Here is a 19,856-nt window from a genome sequence, read left to right on the forward strand (position 1 = left end):
ATGGAGGATATGTAAGCATACTGACGTTAGCATTTAGCTCAACACATTTTTTCAGACAAGGTTCAAAGACAGTGTTGAGCTAAATGCTAACGTCAGTATGCTTACGCGTCCTCCATAAAATTGCTAAGCTCAGCACACTGCTTGACCCTTGAAATGTGCTAAGTGCTAAACGCTAACTAACGCATAATGTAGAGATGAGGTTGGTGGATCATTGGTTTGGACCCGGTAGTGTGGCTGTATGCACCATGAGGATATTATTTCAGTTATTACGATGCATCCTCAGGGGAACAATGAGTGCATGCCCAAAATTTCATGTCAATCCATCTGACAGTTGTTTAATTCAAAACTGCAAACGTTCAGCCTCCAGATGGCACTACAGGGAAAGTCCATAAAAGTCCATAAAAGTCTGTATAAAGGATGTAACAACACACTGCCATGCCTAGAAGCCATTCACATGGCTGAAAATACATTTAAATGTTATCAGAAATCAAAGTTATTCAAATAGTGGTTGGGCTAATGATCAGGCAAATCATGGAAGAATGTTTTCTGGTCCGTTAAATCACATGAGAATTACGCACAGTGTTTCCTCACAGGAAATATTCTAAAAACGACTCTTTCTAAAGACTGACATTAAGTCATGTTGTGCCACAAAGTCAATAGATGACGAACTTGCAAAGGAAAGGCTTTTTACAAGATAGGCCTGGCAAATGAATGATGAATAATTCACTACAGAACAGAGAGTGAGACATTATGTAATGGCTCTTTTTCTTATACATTGGGAAACTTTACTTCTCATGGAGGACACTGCAACTCTGTCAAAGGTTTCTGAGAATGGGCAATATGGTGAATGTTCTGCAACAAGCAAGGGCAATGATTGATGTCACTGTATATACTGGAATTTAAAAATAAAATCTGCACAGATTCACTTTAGAGCTGTGTGTTTTTGGAGCATGTTTATACATTTGTACAGGATGTTTATTCATTTGTGAATATGTGTGGCTAAAATGAGTGGGAAACAAATGACATGTTGCTTAACATATCTAATAAACTATGTTTGGCATAATTGCTGAAAAAGTAAATTAGCAAATGTGCCGATCATTTTGTCTGTCTACATGTTTAGGTATGACACATATTTTGGCAATGGAAAACAAACAACTCGTCATGTCGTGAAGTAATCAACACTATTACACAATTAATCCCAACTAAAGTCATAAAAGCCACCAGATTAATTGTGTTTTGCAGCGAACAAAGAACAATCCTGTGATCTAAACAAGTTGCTTTCCCACTCGCCAAATAATCAAGAGCTGCATTCCACATCAGCTTATACGAGCCTAAGGGCTAAAGAAATACTCGAGTAGGAGCATGAGCCCGTGTGTGTGTGTGTGTCTGGGTGTGCGTGTAATATAATTGTTTGTCCCCAACGATGTAGGCTCACTATGGAGTCACATGCATGTCTTACGGGGAAAAGCAACACAGTTAGGACCACAAGCGGCTAAAATTGAAGTCCACTTCAAAGTGAGGGGCTTTCCGCAATCCACACAGTGTGCTCATAATAACATAATCCACTGTGGTCGGCTATATAAAGAGGTGTGAGTTGACATACATGCAGGAATAAATTCATTCTCTACCAACAGATGATCCTGCACAGATGATAAACACTCCTCCTTCTTTCTGCCCCTCGTATTTAAGTTGACATGTTGGGCCAGATTGAATGCAAAATAAAGCAATCTGTATGTGGTCCAAACCATCTCGTGTATGTTACAAAGCATGTTTTCTCTGCTGAGAGAAATGAAAATGTAAAAATAACATTTAACAAGAATTCTTACACAATAACATCCAGCTTTCAGTTTTTGCAAGCCAACACATTTCGGAAATTCGCCATCCAGCTTCCTGTTATTCTTCTCCCTTCAAGTCTAAAGCAAGTCTACTAGGCCATTTAGCTAGTTATAAAAAAAACAAACACACACTGAAGTGGTGCAGTTAAGGACAAAGTTTTTCCCTACGAGAGGCCGTATCCGGTGAAAAAACTGAAGCCTAAAGCAACACAGACAGAAAAGCCGGATTGACCAAAACTCACCAGAACCTTGCTCTGACCCTGTTAAATCTCCTGCTAATGCACAGACTGACCTCGGTGTAGCTCTGCACCTTTGGCAGCTGCCCTGTCTGTGGACCTCTATGCAGATTTGGTTTATGTTGAAAGTTGTGCCTCCAAGTGTTTTGGCCAGAAATAGCTCAGCAGTTTAGAAGTCACCTCCTGGGTCTTTCAACACGCAGATGTCTCTACCTCTTCACAACCCAGTGGCCACGCTATGCTTCACTCAGGGTTTGGCAGGGTCCAGCTCTTCGGCATGACTGTGCTCGTTATGTGCACACAACTCTAGCCTCACACAGCTAACAGCTGCACACACTCAATCTATGGCCATCTTTATCTCAGTCTTTGTCCCATCAGAGGCTTCAGGCGGCAGCAGATTCCGTGCCCACGGCTAAGACAGCACCTGTCCTTGGGGTGAAGAGGGATTTATGGGGCAGCTGAGTACCAACCGTTACATAATGTCTGCCTATTGTCCTCTCCTCCAGAAAAGAAAAAGCAATCACCAGTCAAGCATGTTCATACCTAGAGGAGGTTTAGGGGTGTATGAAGCACTGCGGGAGGCTAATGCACAGTTTGAAATGGAAATATACATCTTGCGCTGCCCGCAGGATATAAATGTCCACAAGAGCACAGGAAATTTGGGACAAAGTTCAGAGTTAAGATCAGAAAGTTAAGCTCTCCAAGCGGGACATCTTTTTAGCTAGAAGTCAAAGAATACCTGATCATTATGTCTGAAGGTTCATCCAGGTCATGGTTTAGGTTAAAAAAAACAGCTAAAACAAAGGCAACAAGACTTGTATGAGTTTTCTTTAAGATGTTCCATCACTCATCAACATCTGTGAGTGGTACACACCAGAAACTGACATGACTAGGATCTAAAGCTTTATTGTAAAAAACAGGACATCACCCAAGTTAATATAAACAGATTAATCTAATTGGAGGTGAGTATTAGGTTAGTAACAGACCCCAGTCATATGAGTTTCAGATGAGCAGCACCCACAGATTATCATAACAAACATCTAAACTCCTCACAAGTGACCTGAACTGAAGAGGACACTTGGATAAGTGGTGAAACATCTTCAATAAAACTCAAACAATTCTAGTTGCTTTCGTTCTACAAAGCTTATGCAATATGTCATGTACACTGGAACAGAATATCAATATTCACCTATCATTAATTTAAGCTTCATCACCTTTGTTTGAGAGTGGATTTGCAAAAGAAGCCTGGTGGGACATCATTTTCATGACTGCAGTAAAATGATGAAATAGTGCAGGTGTTAGCTTTATTTTTCTTGAGTGCAGTGAGTTTATCAGAGCTATTTTTTTTTCTCAGTGGTCTGTCTTAACAGGTTGCAGGTTGTAAAACCAAAATAATGTGCTGCAAGATGTTAAGGAGACCTGCAGAGCTGCTCAAGAATTATCTCGGTTTACAATTCGTTTTTTTACATTACATACCGCGACCCGGACCCGGATAACCAGGGAAGACGAAGACATTACATACACTAATATCATCCAGTGTTACTAATGTGAAAAATTACAAACTTGCACTCAGACTCTATTCTTAGATTGCTTATATTCCAGTAAATGGAGAGATAAATTATATCGTGTGCAGTCATGTAATTAAAGCGCCATAATACTGATGTAAACATAATAGCACACAACAATGCAAAAGGGAGAAAAGAAGAGCTTTCTCCACTGGACAATCAGATCCTTTCAAACAGCCACCACAGACTGGTCCTGTCCGGTGTTAGGGTGTGGCTCCTCTTGTCCAAACTGTATCCTGGGTGACTCAGGTTGCACCAGTGGAACAAAACGTACAGCTACCTACGTTGCAATTGTGAAGGTCTGACCCCCCTGTCCTTGTAATTATTGAATTAACTCTCCTGAGACTCAGACGGGAAGCAGGAATAGCACACCTCCCAGGCTCCCACAACCCAAAACAAAGGCCTCAAATCTCAAACTGCAAACATTTATGAATCAATCTGGGAAACGACTTAACGTGATTATGTTTGCGCGGCAGGGAACATGACCTGAAAAGCTCAGACTGAGAAAGGGAATGAAATTTAAACTTACATCTTCATTTGTAGGGATGACAAAGATGGATGCACAGGATAAAGAAAGGATGTCAAACTGGGCCTTACTGTTTGCAGCTCATTGTATAATTAGATGCTCTAAAGAGACATCAAGGAGTGTCATTGCTATGGGGTGGGGGTGTCTGATCCGGTCTAAGTGGGTGGTACATGTCCAAGTAACACCCACATGAATGCCAGGTCCAAAAGTTTCCCAGCAGAACATTAAATTGTCACAAGGTGATCAATGTTATTTACTTCTCCTGTCAGTGGTTTTAATGTTATGCCTGATCAGTGTATGTAGCAGGAAAGAGCAACACAACAGACAAGAACGACTGAAACGATTGTGTTTAGTTAAGATAGATCTTTTTAGAATTGCTGTGTTTATGGACAAAGATGTGGGTGTGTTTATCTGCCCAGGGTAAGGTCAAATAAACATGAAGAGCTATGAGAGCAGGATTTAAAAAAAAAAACGGTTATTATCTGCCTCCTTTCCTTCCTCCTCTTCTGCATGACCAAGCAATTTCTAACAGGAATGCGGAGACGCTCTGCTCAACTGTTTGTCTTTTCTATTCCTCTGAAGCCAAACTGTTGTCACAAATCAGTTCACAATAAGTCTGTTTGACATATTCCACTGAGGCGAAGGAAAACAAATAACAGCCTAGACTGTGATCACAGATAAGATGGCTCTATCTGATGTGTTCAAGTACAACACGAGATTATGCAACACAAGGAAGATTAACCACTCTGGAATTTTAGCTTTTTTCCCCCAAATAGATTGAATAAGATCAGATTCAGATTCATTAAGATGTTGTAAGGTAAAAATTCACCCTTTGTTTCTCCTGGCCTAGGGAAGGATAATCACTGTATCCGGTGTCTTGACGTTGTGTGAAGTATCTCCTCAAATAACCTGGAGTGCACGTGGAGATGATATTAGTGAGTCAGCAGAAGAGACACATCCTTTCTTTGTGCTGCCTGAAGGCCTGTCCTGACAGTCGTTAGCCATGTCAACAATTCTGGTATCGTGGTTAGCAAACCCGGGGACTAGCAGCCTGAAGGGGTTTCTGAATGGATCCATGGTGCACAAATAATCATCATAATTAATTAATTTAGAGCTGCAATTAGTGCGAAAGCATCGTATTGCCCCGCTAACATCAAGACTCAGAAGTTTTTAAAGCGCCTAATTTGATTTTCACAGGATGAAACTCACAAAGGGAACTAATTATATTATCAACAGCATCAATCCAGAAATTCACTGTAGCGTCATCAACATTATCACATTTTCCTCCCTGGTCACGTGTCACCGATTAATCAACCATTGCTTAGACATTTAAAAAGTTAAATTGCAAAGGATTTGCTGTATTGTGGTGAGATGCATTTTGATTGTATGTCTTAATCTTGGTTAGACTAGAAAAACACTTTAAACCACAACTTTTTTGGGCTCTTATGTCGTAATGGCATTTGTCAGTTTATAGAGCAGCTTTAATTTATCCTGTGGATAAATGAAGTATCTGTTCATCTATCCGTCTATCCATCTATCTAATACACCTTGGAGAAGTATTGTCAATCTTTTGTATCCAACATGATTGTTATCATTACCGTCACTGCAACAAATTATCATCAATATTTTGGAATATGAATTATAATTGTTTGAGTAATTTCACCAGGAAAGTTACCAAATATCTGCAGGTTTAAGCCTGTCAAATGTGATTATTGAGCTTTGTTTAATGGGTTTTAAATATCTTAAAGTTTTATTCTGCTGGTTGGATGCGACAACCAACGTGAAATAGTAGGTCATAAATTGTTACTTTTACCATCATTACTGACGATGGCTTAAAATGGATGATTTAATGAGTGCAGATCAACAGACTGGTTAGTTGGTTTAGTATTATATGAGAATATGATCCGAGCTTAGCTGCTTGTTTATGATGACCTTCTGTATCAGCAAGGCTGGATTAAATAAAGTCTGTTATTTTTATACCTCAGCTCAAGTGACTTTCCGTTCCGAGCAGCATATAACGGTCTCTACCTTTAGACTGCATCTAGTGTTATATGTTTTCAGTTTACAAGGAAACATGTTTGAACAAAAGAGCAGCGGGTTCTTCGTATTATCACCTGACTAATGTGCAAAGAGATAGCCCTGATTTGTTGAGGCATGTTCTCCTCCAGACCTCTGAAGGTGTGCTGTGGTATCTGGCACTAAGACGTTAGCAGCAGATCCTTTAAGACCGGCTAGCTGCGAGGAGGTGGGTTCTCAATTGACTGAATAGAGATCTGGGGCATATGGAGGTAAAGTCAACAACTTGATAAGTCAGACCAGACCATGTTCATCCATTGCTCTCTGGTCCAGTTCCGATGATCACGTGCCCACTGTAGATCAGTTCCAAAGTGGACAGAGGTCAGGATTGACTCCACGACTGGTATGCAGCTACACAGCCTCAAAACAAAAAGTGATTCACTTTATGTTCTGACACCTTTCCTTTTATTTTTTTCCAGCAATGTGAATTATGCACCTGCCTTTGCTGTCCATGACTCTGTCGCCAGTTCACCACTGTTCCTTCACTGCACCACTTTTGACTCTGACCACTGCAAAACCAGGAACAGGATGAGATGCTCTGACCCAGTCATCGTGCCATTTATAACACAACCCTTTTTAAATCCTTCCGCATACTCATTTGTCCCGTTTCTATGAGGACAACATGTTCACTTACTGCCCAACGCATCTCACCCACTAACAGGTGTGATGATAGAGAGATAACCAGTGTCCACTCATTTCATCCGCCGTTGGTTGTAATTATATGGCTGGTCACACCATTCATACATTTCAGCGCTCGTCTCTCTGGGTGTGTCATTCCCTCCTTCGCCAGCAGTTGTCCTCGGTCTTTCCTGCAGCTTTAAAGTCATCAGATGATCACATGCCTGCACACCTGCCCTCCATTTCTACTAATTAGTCACCTAGTTTAAGTACAAGTAAACCACTGGCCTAAAGTAGAACCAAACTCTTACAGCATGACAGATTCATTTAGTATTTTCCCAGAAGAAGTCACTTCTGGAAATTTGTAATAAATATTTCACATTTTTCTGACATTACAAAGACAAGAGGGAAATAAAATAAAAAAATAGAAGTTATAGTTGCTGTGTGGTTGCAGGCTGTGAACAGGAATGAACCCTCGGTATGTCACCCCCATGACCTGAGAAACAAAAGACACTCAGTGCCGCTGTTGTTCCTGAAAGCAATGACCGAATGAGTGATGAATGAATGAGTAAAGCTGACCACACCCCCAACACTGCCTCATTTCAAGCTTCCTTTACTTATTCTCGAGCGAAAGAGACACCGTTAGCTTTGATGTAGACTAAGACATCAACCACGGCGGCTGCTGTCAGGAGGAGGACCCGTTAGCTTGCTAGGATGAGCAACTTCCCAAACACCACCGTTAAATCCTCACCAGCCCTGGAAGATGCTTTAACCTCAACTAAACGCCGTTCCCCGACACACTGTCTTAACATTTACCTTGTTAACAAGCTGGGAAAGAAAGCAAAGTCATCCGCCGGCGACACTTGTATGCATGTGCTGGCGGTCACAGGCTGTCAATGTCGCCTCTCCTCACGGGGAAAAATAAAGTCAGCAGTCGAGTCCGGTTAATGACCGTCGACATAACACCAGGTCAAAGCAAAACCGCGTTTTCACAAAGCGAAAATTTTGTCAAGCTTACAGTCTCACACTAATTACAGCTCATTTACTCACCAGTGCCTGGTACTCAGCTCCAACACTCTGTAAATGACTTGATCAACCGGTGTCAAGCAGCTGAAGTAAAAACAGTTCCTCTTCCGGTGGGAATTTCACATTAAAATTGTTTGACATTAAAAAGAGTGTATTTGCCTCAAACATAACTTCAAACATAACGTTTTAGAATTAAAACGTAACATAAAAATGTGTTTCAACATGTTATATTACAATGTGAAAACCTTCTAGATCGTCTTCAAACGCAATTTCGTGCTTTTATTTTGAAAATACAACAATCAGATTCCGGTTCTGCTCTGTTCATTCCTCGTATCATGTCTTATCTTTCCTCACGTAGAAGTTGCTGCGCTTGCGTAAAAGATGATTCATATTTCCGAAGAAGGCGTCGTTCCGTTATGAGGCTAACTCCAACATATTTAGGAAAAAATAATAATAACAACAATTAAATTAAAAATCAAGTGGTGGGTTGCTTAAAATAACTTCAAACAGTATTAAAACAATAACAACAGTAGGCTACATGTATACAGGAGGATTTATTAACACTTTTACTTAAGAAAATTCCAGAAAAGCTGATTTGTTTGCAAATAATCAGCAGTTTAGTATCAAATACAATTGTTTAAGACATTCAAGAATACCAAATACTATTTCTCTATTTAATGCTCTTGCAAGGTGCTTATCATAAGTTTATATAAAAAAAATGCTGCCGTTTCTGCACACCTTCCAGTCATTCCTAGCAATTAGCCCCTTATTAGTACTTCTGCTTTTGCTGTAATGGTTCTTGGTTATAAATATCTATATACATAAACCAGGAAGGAAAATTTGAAGTGTTGATTCCAATATAAAGGGCGTTTTTTGGATGATTTTTTTGTGGTTTATCTAACCAGTCAGATACTTTCCCTCCTCCCATGCAGATGTTTATCATACTTCGATCAGCTGCAAGTTTATGAATACCTTATCTCACTTAATTATATTCTTATCTCACCTGGTTTCATCTGCTTCTCTTGTAATGACTTGTTTCATGGCAGTACTACCAACGCAATAAACAAATGATGTGTCCACAGTAATTTAAAATATTCTTGTGACTGCTATCCACTTGCTTAGATTAACTATCGCTCACACCTCCACGTGTATAAGTAGCCTAATTTGACAGTGTCAATAAAGTTTTGTATTTTGCAGCATGCTTTTTGCACAGAGTGAGAGTGACCCCTACTGGTGGTTTGCTGTCACTGACAGGAGAAGTTAGATCTGTTAAATGCAGTTAATACAGAATAGATATATTTTTTTATTTCACTATTAATTTATTTATTATCTGCAGTTCAATTCTGAAGTAAAATAACTGTCCTAGACACGTTTTTGGACAGTTGTATTTTTTCCGTTAGCTTTCACTTTCACCTTTGGTTAACTACTATCAAAAATAATAAGGGTATGATACATATATATATATAATAAATATTGACACGTTGATGTTTGGTAATAGTTGATCAAGGGTTATTGATAAGGCAGCAGCTGATTGGGGTTAGGATCCGTCAATCAGCGCTCGGGCTCTCCGCAGTGTTGGTAGGCTGGTTTGTTGCTGATGTTCTGTCAATCTGCAAGTCAAAGGGGGGAGAGGTCAGTGTAGCTAGCATAGCATACTGCTCTCTGGACGCAACCAGGAAGTCAATAAAGTTGCTAAATAAATATCAACCCCACTCTGTTTTTTTCTGCTGTGATCTTGCAACAACGACATGAGCTCCGCTGCCTCTCCGGTAAGCTCCAGACGACCCGTCTGCCTTTGACGTGACACTGCACGACGCTAAAAATATTAGCTTGCTAGCTGCAGCAGCTTTAGCCAACGTTCTCCCTCTGCTAGCTAGCATGCTAACGTTGTTTGTTGACAGCCCTCACTGTATGTAGCAAACAACAACACACTTAGCACTAGCTGTAGGTTAGCTTGTTGGCTGTTTTTAAGTTTAAATTCAATGTCTTCGCTGGTAGTCGCTGGTATTTGTCCTGACAGATGCTAAACAACTACTGAAAACTTTATAAACTAGCGTCAACTCAATATTAGCGAAGCTATAGTAAGGTTTAATGAAAGGCAAAATCAGTATGTCAAGTAGGAGTCTACGCTGCAATACATTTAATAGTATTGGAAAATTATCTTTATGTGTTGTTAACGGCCTTATTAAGGCTGGAGGACACATTATCATCGTGTTTAATTAAACATAAGACGCATTTTATGGGCCATTTTATAAGGGCTGCACTAATAATAGGCTGCTACTGGTAATACTGCATTAATATTACATTTTGTCACATAAACAGAACAGTCAGCAGTCAAGAAGCATAAATATTAACTAGAAACATGTACAGTAAATATATGACAAGTACATTTCATATACAAATTTATAATAATAATTATTATATCCAGTTACCGGTTACTGTTGAGGAAAAACTCAGCATTAAATTTCAGTTCTTATATAATTATATATGTTTTTTTTAGATACTGGGACATTATTAACAACAAATACAACTACAATAGAGACAGTATATATTACATTGTACACAATATCTCCGAAATTAATGAAAACCTGTCTCTAATATATCCTAGGTATCTTACAAGGCGTGAAGTTTCGATGACCTAATATACTGCCATTGTTTATGCAGTCACTGATAAGACGACCACAAAGGCAGTTTGGTTGGCTTTTGTTACATGGCTTTTTGATTTGACAATTGATATTGTGTTGCAGACTATTGGGGAGTTATTCCTCATCCTCCGAGAGATGGGATTCACAGAGGAGCAAATCCAGGCCGCAGTGCAGGCGGGACATTTCTCTGTGTCAGAAGCAGCTGATTGGTGAGTTGTATTTGCCCTTTTCCTAAAACCTTGCAATAGTTAGCAGTCATTAAATGTTCATTTTAATGCATCTTATTTTCCTTACATTAAATCGCTTCTTAGGCTTTTGCATGGTCAGTACCCACGACACAAGTTGGTCAAGCAGTCGTCACAGCCAGCCGAGACAGCTTTTTCTGCTTTCAACCCTCCCAAAGAGGCAGCAAGCACTTCCCAGTCACCTACATCTCCTGCTGACAGCGCAGGTAAAACACCAAGTCAAAACTATTTTCATTCTCTGTACATTATCTGGACCAAAAAAAAAACTAATTCATTTTTTTTTCTGTCTTTAACAGCATGCCCTTCCTTGGTGCTGAGGCCATCTCAGTCTTGCAACCTGTCCCCAGATCCACTACCGGTTGAGTCGCGGATCAAACAAGACAAGAGTGACTTTGAAGAGAAGGAAAGACAACGTGTTGCTCAGGAAGCAAGAGCAGAGAGAAAACAGAAGAAACAGGTCAGTAGTACCGACAGGAGGTCGTCTGGTGGCAAACTAGACTACCTACTCTGGTTAACTGGCATTTTTTGTTTGTGATCAGAAGACAATATTTTTTTAAATCAAGTGCTGTGTTCTGTGCTGCCAGGAGCGTGAGATGGTGTTAAAGCGGATAGCTGAGGATCGGAAGAGCTTGCAGGAGAAGAGCCATACTAGCTCTGGTACAGAGACGTCTCCTCCTAGTGATGGAGGCCAGAAGCTCGGAGGAAAGATTCAGACAAATACGGATAACAACTGCATTCTCATGGTGAGGCTATGTAGAACCTTCATTTTTAATTATCTGTCGGTTACATACAGTCAGAGCACAGTTGTCTAAACATCATGTGTGTCTGTTTTGGTGCAGATTCGGCTGCCATCCGGTGAGTCCATGCGTGAACGCTTCTCCGCTGATGCTCCTCTGCGCAGCGTTGTGGAGCACATCACCGGACGTCACCCCACCCTACCCTCCTTTTCTCTCCTTCAGGGTTTCCCTAGGAAACGCTTCGGGGAGGCAGAGCTTGCCTGTTCACTGCGCTCTCTCGGCCTCACACCTAACGCCTCACTGTGTATTCAGACCACTCCTCCAGAGACTCCTCACGATCCACCAAGTCCTGCCGATCCACCGTCAGCAGGTCAGAATGAGCCACCTCCGTGTGTTGTGCCTCCTGAGGCGCATATCCCTGCTGTCCCGGAGATGGCAGGAAACCAGGGCGCTGTTTTACCTCCTCCTCTACCTAACCAGATTTGGGAAGAGGCAGTGAATTATGCAGGGATACCTGGAGCTGCTCCTGCACTGTCTGGGCCTTTTCACTTCTGGGGTAAGTTTTACATTCAGTTCACAAGCAATTCTAAGCTCAGTGCTAGTATTAGTAATTTTAACTTAATATTTGAGACATCACGTTTCCTTGGCATGCCGGACGTCTTCAAATACTTCAGTTCCTTGGAGCCTAGACTTTTGTTGCTGAATTCATCCCAAACTGACCCAGAATCTGAAATTTTAGTATTTTAGTTTATGATTATGTTTTAGTTTTGGCTTCTATTCACCATAACTGGTGCAGTTTGTGGCATCTTAAGCTTTCTGGTTGAATGTTTCTTATCTACTGTGTGGGTCATGGTTCATTTCTCATCAACACACAGTTCAGCTATTGAACTATTGAAATATTCAGTTGCATACATATCTGTTCTATGTATGACCTCAGCGGTACAACATGTTCAAAAGATAATCTGCATCTACACAAGTGGTATTTGAGACTTGACGTACTCAGTTCCATCGACCGCAAATAAATTTAGTCTTGTTAAGAGAAACATCTGGCAGGGTTTTGAAGCTGATCTTTGCCTTCTTAAGTCCCTTTTCTTTTTCTCATTTCTGCTCAAGAGTCACGTCAGTCATGTGTCAAGAAGAACAGTGGTGTTATAAGGAGTGTGCAACCTTAGTTTCAACATAGATGTGAATCTTTTAGGCTACTGGGGTTTTTTCCTCCTGTGACATGACACCTCTTCCTTGTTTCCAATCCTGTATGATCACAACGTGTTATTTGTTGAATGTTATTTAAGCAGCTGTGGAGTCACTGGATAACATTGTTTCCATGCTCGACAGGACGCGGCCAGAGGTTGGTTCCTGGAAATGCTGAGGATCCTGTTATAGAAGCTCAGGAGGAGCCAGAAGAAGAACCACTTCACATCAACGGTACTGTTCCCAGTTCCTGCTGAAGATACTTCATTCTTCCTTTGACCTACATTTTGCTTTCTCACCTCCCCCTTTTCTCTTTCCATTTCCACGTGTCTCCGTTACTCATCCACAGAGAACTTTATGCACTCTCATGTCAGAAACAGATGATTCCGTGGAAAGGCATCTCGCTTTTGGACTAACTTTCATTCCGTACATTACATTATCTTCTTAGTGTGCACAGCATTTGACTGACCGGCCTGGTTTGTCAGAAAGATTAGGAAATATGTAGGTGAATGCCCCTTTCTGTCAAACATACAGTACACAGGGTCAGAGCTGCTCAGCAGTGAGAACTTAGTACTTACAGATGGCCAACCAATCATATTGAACCCTTCAGAACATGTGGTTCTGATATAGTATCCTGAACGAGTCCCAGCCCTGACAGTGAAAAGAGCTCATTCACAGTCGAAGCTAGTTCGAGAAGAATCAGAGACCCTGAACGAAAGATGTTGATTAGAGGTGTGTGGATATAAAGTTTTTCTTCTTTTATGAAACCAGTAAAACTGCGAGGAACAGAGCAGGTCTGTGAACGTCGGTTCGGTTGTGTTAAAATATCTTCACGGATTAGAGTTGTGTAATTTTCACAGGAATCCCCCGGCTGCCTTTCTTCCCGGAGAACAGGATTCGAGGTGGATTTGAGCCCCAGCACTACTGGCCCGACCAAGGCAATCGACTCAGGTGGGTGTCTAGACAGAATGGCTAGAAGTAATGTGATAAGAAGTTAGATGTAGCAAGTTACATGGCTTACAAATTTAATTTAGAACCAAATGTATTGAATTAGTTTGAATGGGCTTCTGTACTCGCTTTGATTGAGTTTGACTAATGTCCACTATTGTGTTCAAATGTATCTATATAACACTATTACCTCTTTAAACAGCGTTATTTATTTAACTTTATTTATAATTTGGCTCAAATTAAAGTTTGTTTTATTAAACCCCCAGCTAAAACAGCCAGCTAAAAACAAGTTACTGTGCTGTTTGAAGGTTGGGTGGTGCATAAAAAGAAGTATTCTATCTCTGCCTCCTTTCTCACATCCATGCTGGTGTAGATAACTCATTTGACATAATTCTACCATGCTACATGCTCAGTGTACATGTGTGTAAAAGACAGCCGTATTTGTGTGTCTCAGAGCGGCTGCACAAGAGGACCCAGCTGACCCTGAGGATGCAGGAGGTCCGGTGGCGCCTGTCGCTGCAGGCCTGGCTGCAGTGGAGCGTCTTCAGAGAGCTGCACAGCAAGAAGACCCCCACGCCTCCCAGCAGGGACAACCGTCACCGCCTAAAAGACCCTTCAGGACACCGAATGTGCCGTCCCTATGTGCCTTGGCCATCCGCGCAACTGTGCACCTAATGACAGGTGAGAGATCTCAAGAGTCGTCAGGTTTCCCAGAGCAAATTTTCTTTCTTCTGTTCACCATGGCGACTTTCTTAACTGTTCCAGCTCCCAGCATGCAGTACAGCAGCAGTTTGGCATGCCTGACCCCGGAGCTAGCAGAGCTTCTGCTCAATCACATGTCCAATGAGAGGCTGCTGCGTCCACGCACCCTCGAGCTCTTCTTCGGCTGCCCGATGCAGAAGTTTGTCCTAAACTGCTACCCTTATTCTACCAATGAGCTCCTGCGGCAGCTACGAGCCTTCACAGCGCTCAAGCATCTCAGTCTGGTCAACTCGCCTCTCATCACAGGTATTACATTTTATACTGGATCTAGGCTTTTTGTCGTCAGCATGTTTGGTCAAAGTCTTTGCTTTTTTCCTGTTTAATCTCCTGAATGTGTTTTGTCCAGACTCTGGCCTGTCAATCCTGTCCAGCCTGGTCAAACTCCAGTACCTCAACCTGGCCTCCTGTAGCAAACTGACTGACTCCTGTCTGCAGTATATCACAGGTTCACACACTCTACCTTCTCACCAGGGCTCAGGGTGTAATTAGAGTGGGATAACAGATTACTTAACTCAACATGTGCTCACATTTACGTGCAACAACACCAGATTTCCAAATAAGCTGCTTTTGGTTAAGTCGTTAACATATGATCGACATGTTTTAAAGGTTTGAAGCGCCTGTGTTTCCTGTCCCTGGACCAGACCAAAGTCACAGATGGTGGGATGGTACTGTATCTCCAGTCAGCTCCGTCCTCCCTCTCTCAGCTCAGCCTGAACCAGACGGCAGTGACCGAAGCCACACTGGCAGTGCTCCCCACCTGTGTGCCACAACTGCGGCTTCTCAGCATTAAGCAAACTAAGGTTTTGTGTTTAATTTGAATGATGGTTAGTTATTAACACTGTCTATAGTCGTTATTTCATGATATTGTTTTCCTGTGTGTGTTCCTCTACCAGGTTAGGGATGTGATAGCCCTGGCCGGGATGTCCAGTCTGCAGACTCTCAACCTGGATGGGACAGGTGTGACAGAGGAGTCTCTGGAGCACATCGCCACTCACCCTTCCTTGTCTTCTATCAGTTTGGGAGGAATCCCCGTACTAGATGGCAATCATGCTCTTCGGATCATCTCAGGTTCTTAAAATTTAAATAAAAAAAGTAGTAAATGGAGTGAAAATAATTGTCCAGGTCTTTACAGAAGGATCTTTTCTCCTGTAGGTCTAAAGTTGACTCACCTCACCCTCCCTGGACGCCACTCTGTGACAGACAGCGGTATGTCATTCCTCTCTAAACTGACTCTGCTCTCAGAGCTGGACCTGACGGACTACACACAAGTCACAGACCAGGGAGTCACCCAGCTCTCCACCATGACCAGGTCACTGCCACACCAAAAAAAAAAAAAAAAAAAGTGTTTCTCTATGATAAGAAGAAAGGCACGGACTGAGACTATTGTGTGTGTTTTGTGTAGATTGAAGAAGCTGTCACTTAGCAACACTCAGGTGACGGATGCAGGGCTTCCCTCTCTGAGTGGCCTGAGGGAGCTGCAGGAGCTGTGTTTGGACCGGACGGCGGTCACCAGCCGAGGAGTGGCTGAACTAATCGTCTGCCTGCCGCACCTCCAGGTGATTTTAATTGTGATGTTTATTTATTTGTTGATTGCACCGAACAAGCGTACGCTAATGTAAAGTGCCACACAGATGTGTCCAGCACCGTTGGTTTTTAAGCTGGTGTAGCAGAATAAGTCAGTCAGAGATATCACTCTGATTAGATGGTTAGATTAGATTAGATTAGTTTCTTTATTAATCCCAAACTGGGAAATTTCTCTGTTGCAGCAGCAGTGTACAGGCATTCAACCATACATGAATATAACAAAAGCTAAAAATCGACAATAAAAAGAAGAGAACTAAAAAAAGAACAAAAAGTATACACAATATTTACAAAAATTATAGGATTGGCCGATCAGCTTTAGGATATTCTCATTTTACATCTTAATCTTAATTGAACATTCAAATACATGCATATTTTCTGTACGACCATCTAGAATGAATAAACTATAGACCAGTGTTTTTCAACCACTGTGCCACGGCACACTAGTGTGCCGTGGCACACTAGTGTGCCGTGAGAGATCGTCAGGTGTGCCGTGGGAAATTATCCAATTTCACCTAATTGATCTAAAAAACATTTTTTGAAAAATAATTATTATCTGCAAATAATATGCCATTGTCAAGTGTCTGTGTATATATTAGGGCCGGGACTTTAACGCGTTAATTAAGATTAATTAATTACACAAAAATAACGCGTTAAACATTTTTTACGCATTTTAATCACACTTATTTTTGCACCGCGGAACGTTTCTCACTGGATGAGTTTCGGCGGACCGATTATACTGGAGCACCAACTAGCGTTCATTACTTCAGACAACAACAAACCACAGTGAACATGAACGAAGAAGCTGATGAGACCGCTTTGGTTGGCCCCGTGGATGGGAAATTTCAGTCATTATTCAATGGTATACTAAAAATCCATATGAAAAAAATTACTTCTCACTGTTCTCAGGTCAAATATTTATATGCGATTAAAATGTGATTAATTTCGATTAATTAATTACAAAGCCTCTAATTAATTAGATTAATTTTTTTAATCGAGTACCGGCCCTAGTATATATATATATATATATATATATATATGACTTTTTTCTTTGTGTTTATACGATTCCTATTCAAGACACTTTGACAAGAATTACTTTATATTGTTAATATAGGCTACAGAGTTTCATTTTTTAACATTTGGTTGTGGTGTGCCTGGTTTTCAATGAAAAAAAAGTACCTTGGCTCAAAAAAGCCATTTTGAATGATGAATACAGACTGCTGCCCCCTGCTGGTATCAAGAGTTATTTCACACATGAAAAAAGAACATTTGTGTTGGTTGTAATCTTTTTAATCCAGACAAACCTTTATTGACATTAGATCTTTGATGTTGGTTGAGCTTGTCCATACCTATAAGATTTATTCTGTTGTGTGTGATGCTGAACACTGGTTTTAATTCCTGTTTCAATGGTTTCACTGGACATTTAAGCCTTCATTATTCATTCATGTTTTTAGTAGATATAGTTCAGAACTCTGCTCATTCAGAGCATGAAATTGTGGATTGAATGTGTGGGCCAGAGCTGTGTAGCTTGGCTCCAATATATGCAACCTATTGTATAGTTTTATATAGACAGCTGTATGCCTCTTAACTAATTTAGTACGCCTTACATGTTGTGTTTTCTAGGTGTTGGGGTTAGCCAGCACTCGAGTTGGAGACACAGTAGTGAAGAGAGGTCTGATCCGCTGCACTCAGCTTGTTAAACTCAATCTGAGCCGCACGCGGATCACAGACCAAGGTAAGATCAAACTCCAAACTGGTCTTCGTTAATGTCTTTCGCTTTCTCGCATGACCAATCCCTCTGTATTTTTCTACTTTTCCCTCAGGTCTGAAGATCCTGAAACACATGCACCTCGCTCAGGTGAACCTGGATGGCACGGGTGTGAGTCTGATGGGCATCGCCAGCCTCCTGTCCTTCACCAACATCAGCAACATTCGGGCCAGTAACACTCGCACCATTCCCTCCGACGAGGTCTCAGATGAGGAGTGGGAAGCCCAGTGAGCGTCAGTCCCTTGGGTCGGTCCAGACATACTGTACCCGAGCACGGCTCTGACTGCTGCTGCTGCTGCTGCTGCTGCTGTTCCCTTTCAGCCCCTGAAGCATGCTGCCATCCAGGATCATCTGGAGACAGCGTTACCGAAACACTCCTCCTTATTGCACTGTTTCAACCGCAGCTAGTGCCACTAATCTGTCAATCACGCACGCTACGTTGAGACCTTAAAACGGGAGCCTTGTGTTATCAGCTACTCCCTTCATAGCGTTTACATGTGGGGAATTGATCAGTATTTACCTGCATACACACAGACACAACTCCACATGTCTAACTCTATGGTTGGGTTGCACCAAGATTAGGTTATTTACATTTAAAATTAAGCAGAGGTCGGCTAAATCTAATCTAATTTATTGATGTAAACCAAAACGATATCATTTAATCAATATGAAGGTGTGAGTTTACAAAAATTTAAATAAATAATACATTTGAGTGCTGTCGGGACATCATTCGACTTCCTGTTCAGCTCCAGTATCTTGAGAAATTCAGCAACACCTCAAGTCTGTCTCTCCAGTTTCATCGTTTTGGTCTTTCCATCTTAAAAGTCAAACCTCCGCCAAGTATAAGGAGGACCACGTTTAAACGTTTTGGGTTTTCTTTTTGGTGCAACCCCATCCTCAAGCTTTTAAGCTCTACTTGCCGCCTCACGGGTTGGAGGTACAAGCATTTCAAAAACATAAACTTGATGTTACAATCTATATAATCTATAACAGCATGAGTTTTCAGACTGTAACGACTAACGGACAGAAACATCTAGAAATTAAACTAAAACCTAAGCCGAATGCGGTTGAGCCGAGCTGTATTCATGTCACATTGGATTTACTAGAAGGATTAATGTTTTCTTTGTTAGCTTGATTATTAGAATTGTAGTTTTAGCACATGCAAACAGTGTTGCAGACCCAGTAAATGGTTTGACCTGCAGTACGCTTGCCAGATTATTAGGTACACCAGTGAAAAGGGAAGCATCCTAATAGAACTGTACTGCACCAAATCATCCTCTTTCATGACTGTAGTAATGTTCAGTTTATGTTGACACAGTCAGAAAGGTGGTAATTCAACTGGAGGATGTAGATTATAAACTGGACTGAGTTAAAAGTGTGTTATTTAGCACAGCCCACTAAAATGGGGTTGTCAGAATAATAGAAACGTGGCGATTCAAGAGTACTACAAGCCACAACCTCCAAAATGAAACCACAGTTGAATCAGCAGCTCAGTCATTTTATATTGTAACAGCCATGAAACTAAGACTTGCCTTTGTTTTCACTGGTGTACCTAATGAAGTGGCAGGTGGGAGCATACTAGATTTTTGAAGCCTATACCCGTGTCTTTATAAACATTTAATTGGTAGATGTTCATTTGTCAGACCTGAACAAAAACAAGAAATATTCTCAGCCATTTTCACAATTTGACATGAACACAGCTTTTGTAATTAGCTTTAGAAAAGAAGGCTGACTTAATTAATCCTGATTTTATGGACTCCAACCTACATGGACATTCACCTACAAAATTAGTTGTTTTTTTTCCAGCATCCTGGTGATGCATTGGCCTTAGTTAAAAGGCTGTTGTGTTACTCTTTAATTGTTAGGTATGCCAAGAAAGGCCACTTTTTTTTTTTTTTCTTTCCTTTCATTTTAGGAGCCCAGCCATTTTCAGCTATGCTTGTGAGCAGCATACACACAGCGTAGTATAAAGGCTGTAATGTAGTATGTGATCTATGCAGCCATGTGGCTCACAGGCAGAACCCAAAGCAACTTCAACATTTTTCCTTCTTGTTTACAGAGATGTAAAATAGTTTATTTTCCCTAAAAGCTTTTGAT

The 19,856-nt window shown here is 41.1% G+C and overlaps 1 protein-coding gene across 1 annotated transcript; it reads left to right on the forward strand.

The window, feature by feature from the left end:
• Positions 1-9,358: 9,358 nt before the first annotated feature.
• Positions 9,359-19,835, forward strand: LOC311503180 (uncharacterized protein). Its single transcript, XM_084565748.1, has 17 exons — positions 9,359-9,651; positions 10,630-10,736; positions 10,839-10,978; positions 11,069-11,229; positions 11,357-11,515; positions 11,612-12,065; positions 12,845-12,934; positions 13,561-13,651; positions 14,103-14,329; positions 14,414-14,656; positions 14,757-14,855; positions 15,017-15,210; positions 15,304-15,478; positions 15,563-15,719; positions 15,813-15,966; positions 17,615-17,726; positions 17,815-19,835. The coding sequence occupies exons 1-17, from the start codon at positions 9,631-9,633 to the stop codon at positions 17,988-17,990; spliced, it is 2,760 nt and encodes a 919-aa protein (XP_084421874.1). The 5' UTR covers positions 9,359-9,630; the 3' UTR covers positions 17,991-19,835.
• The last annotated feature ends 21 nt before the right edge of the window (positions 19,836-19,856 follow it).

The sequence above is a fragment of the Chelon labrosus genome, assembly GCF_963514085.1.
Source record: "Chelon labrosus genome assembly, chromosome: 18".
In the NCBI taxonomy this organism is placed as follows: domain Eukaryota; kingdom Metazoa; phylum Chordata; class Actinopteri; order Mugiliformes; family Mugilidae; genus Chelon; species Chelon labrosus.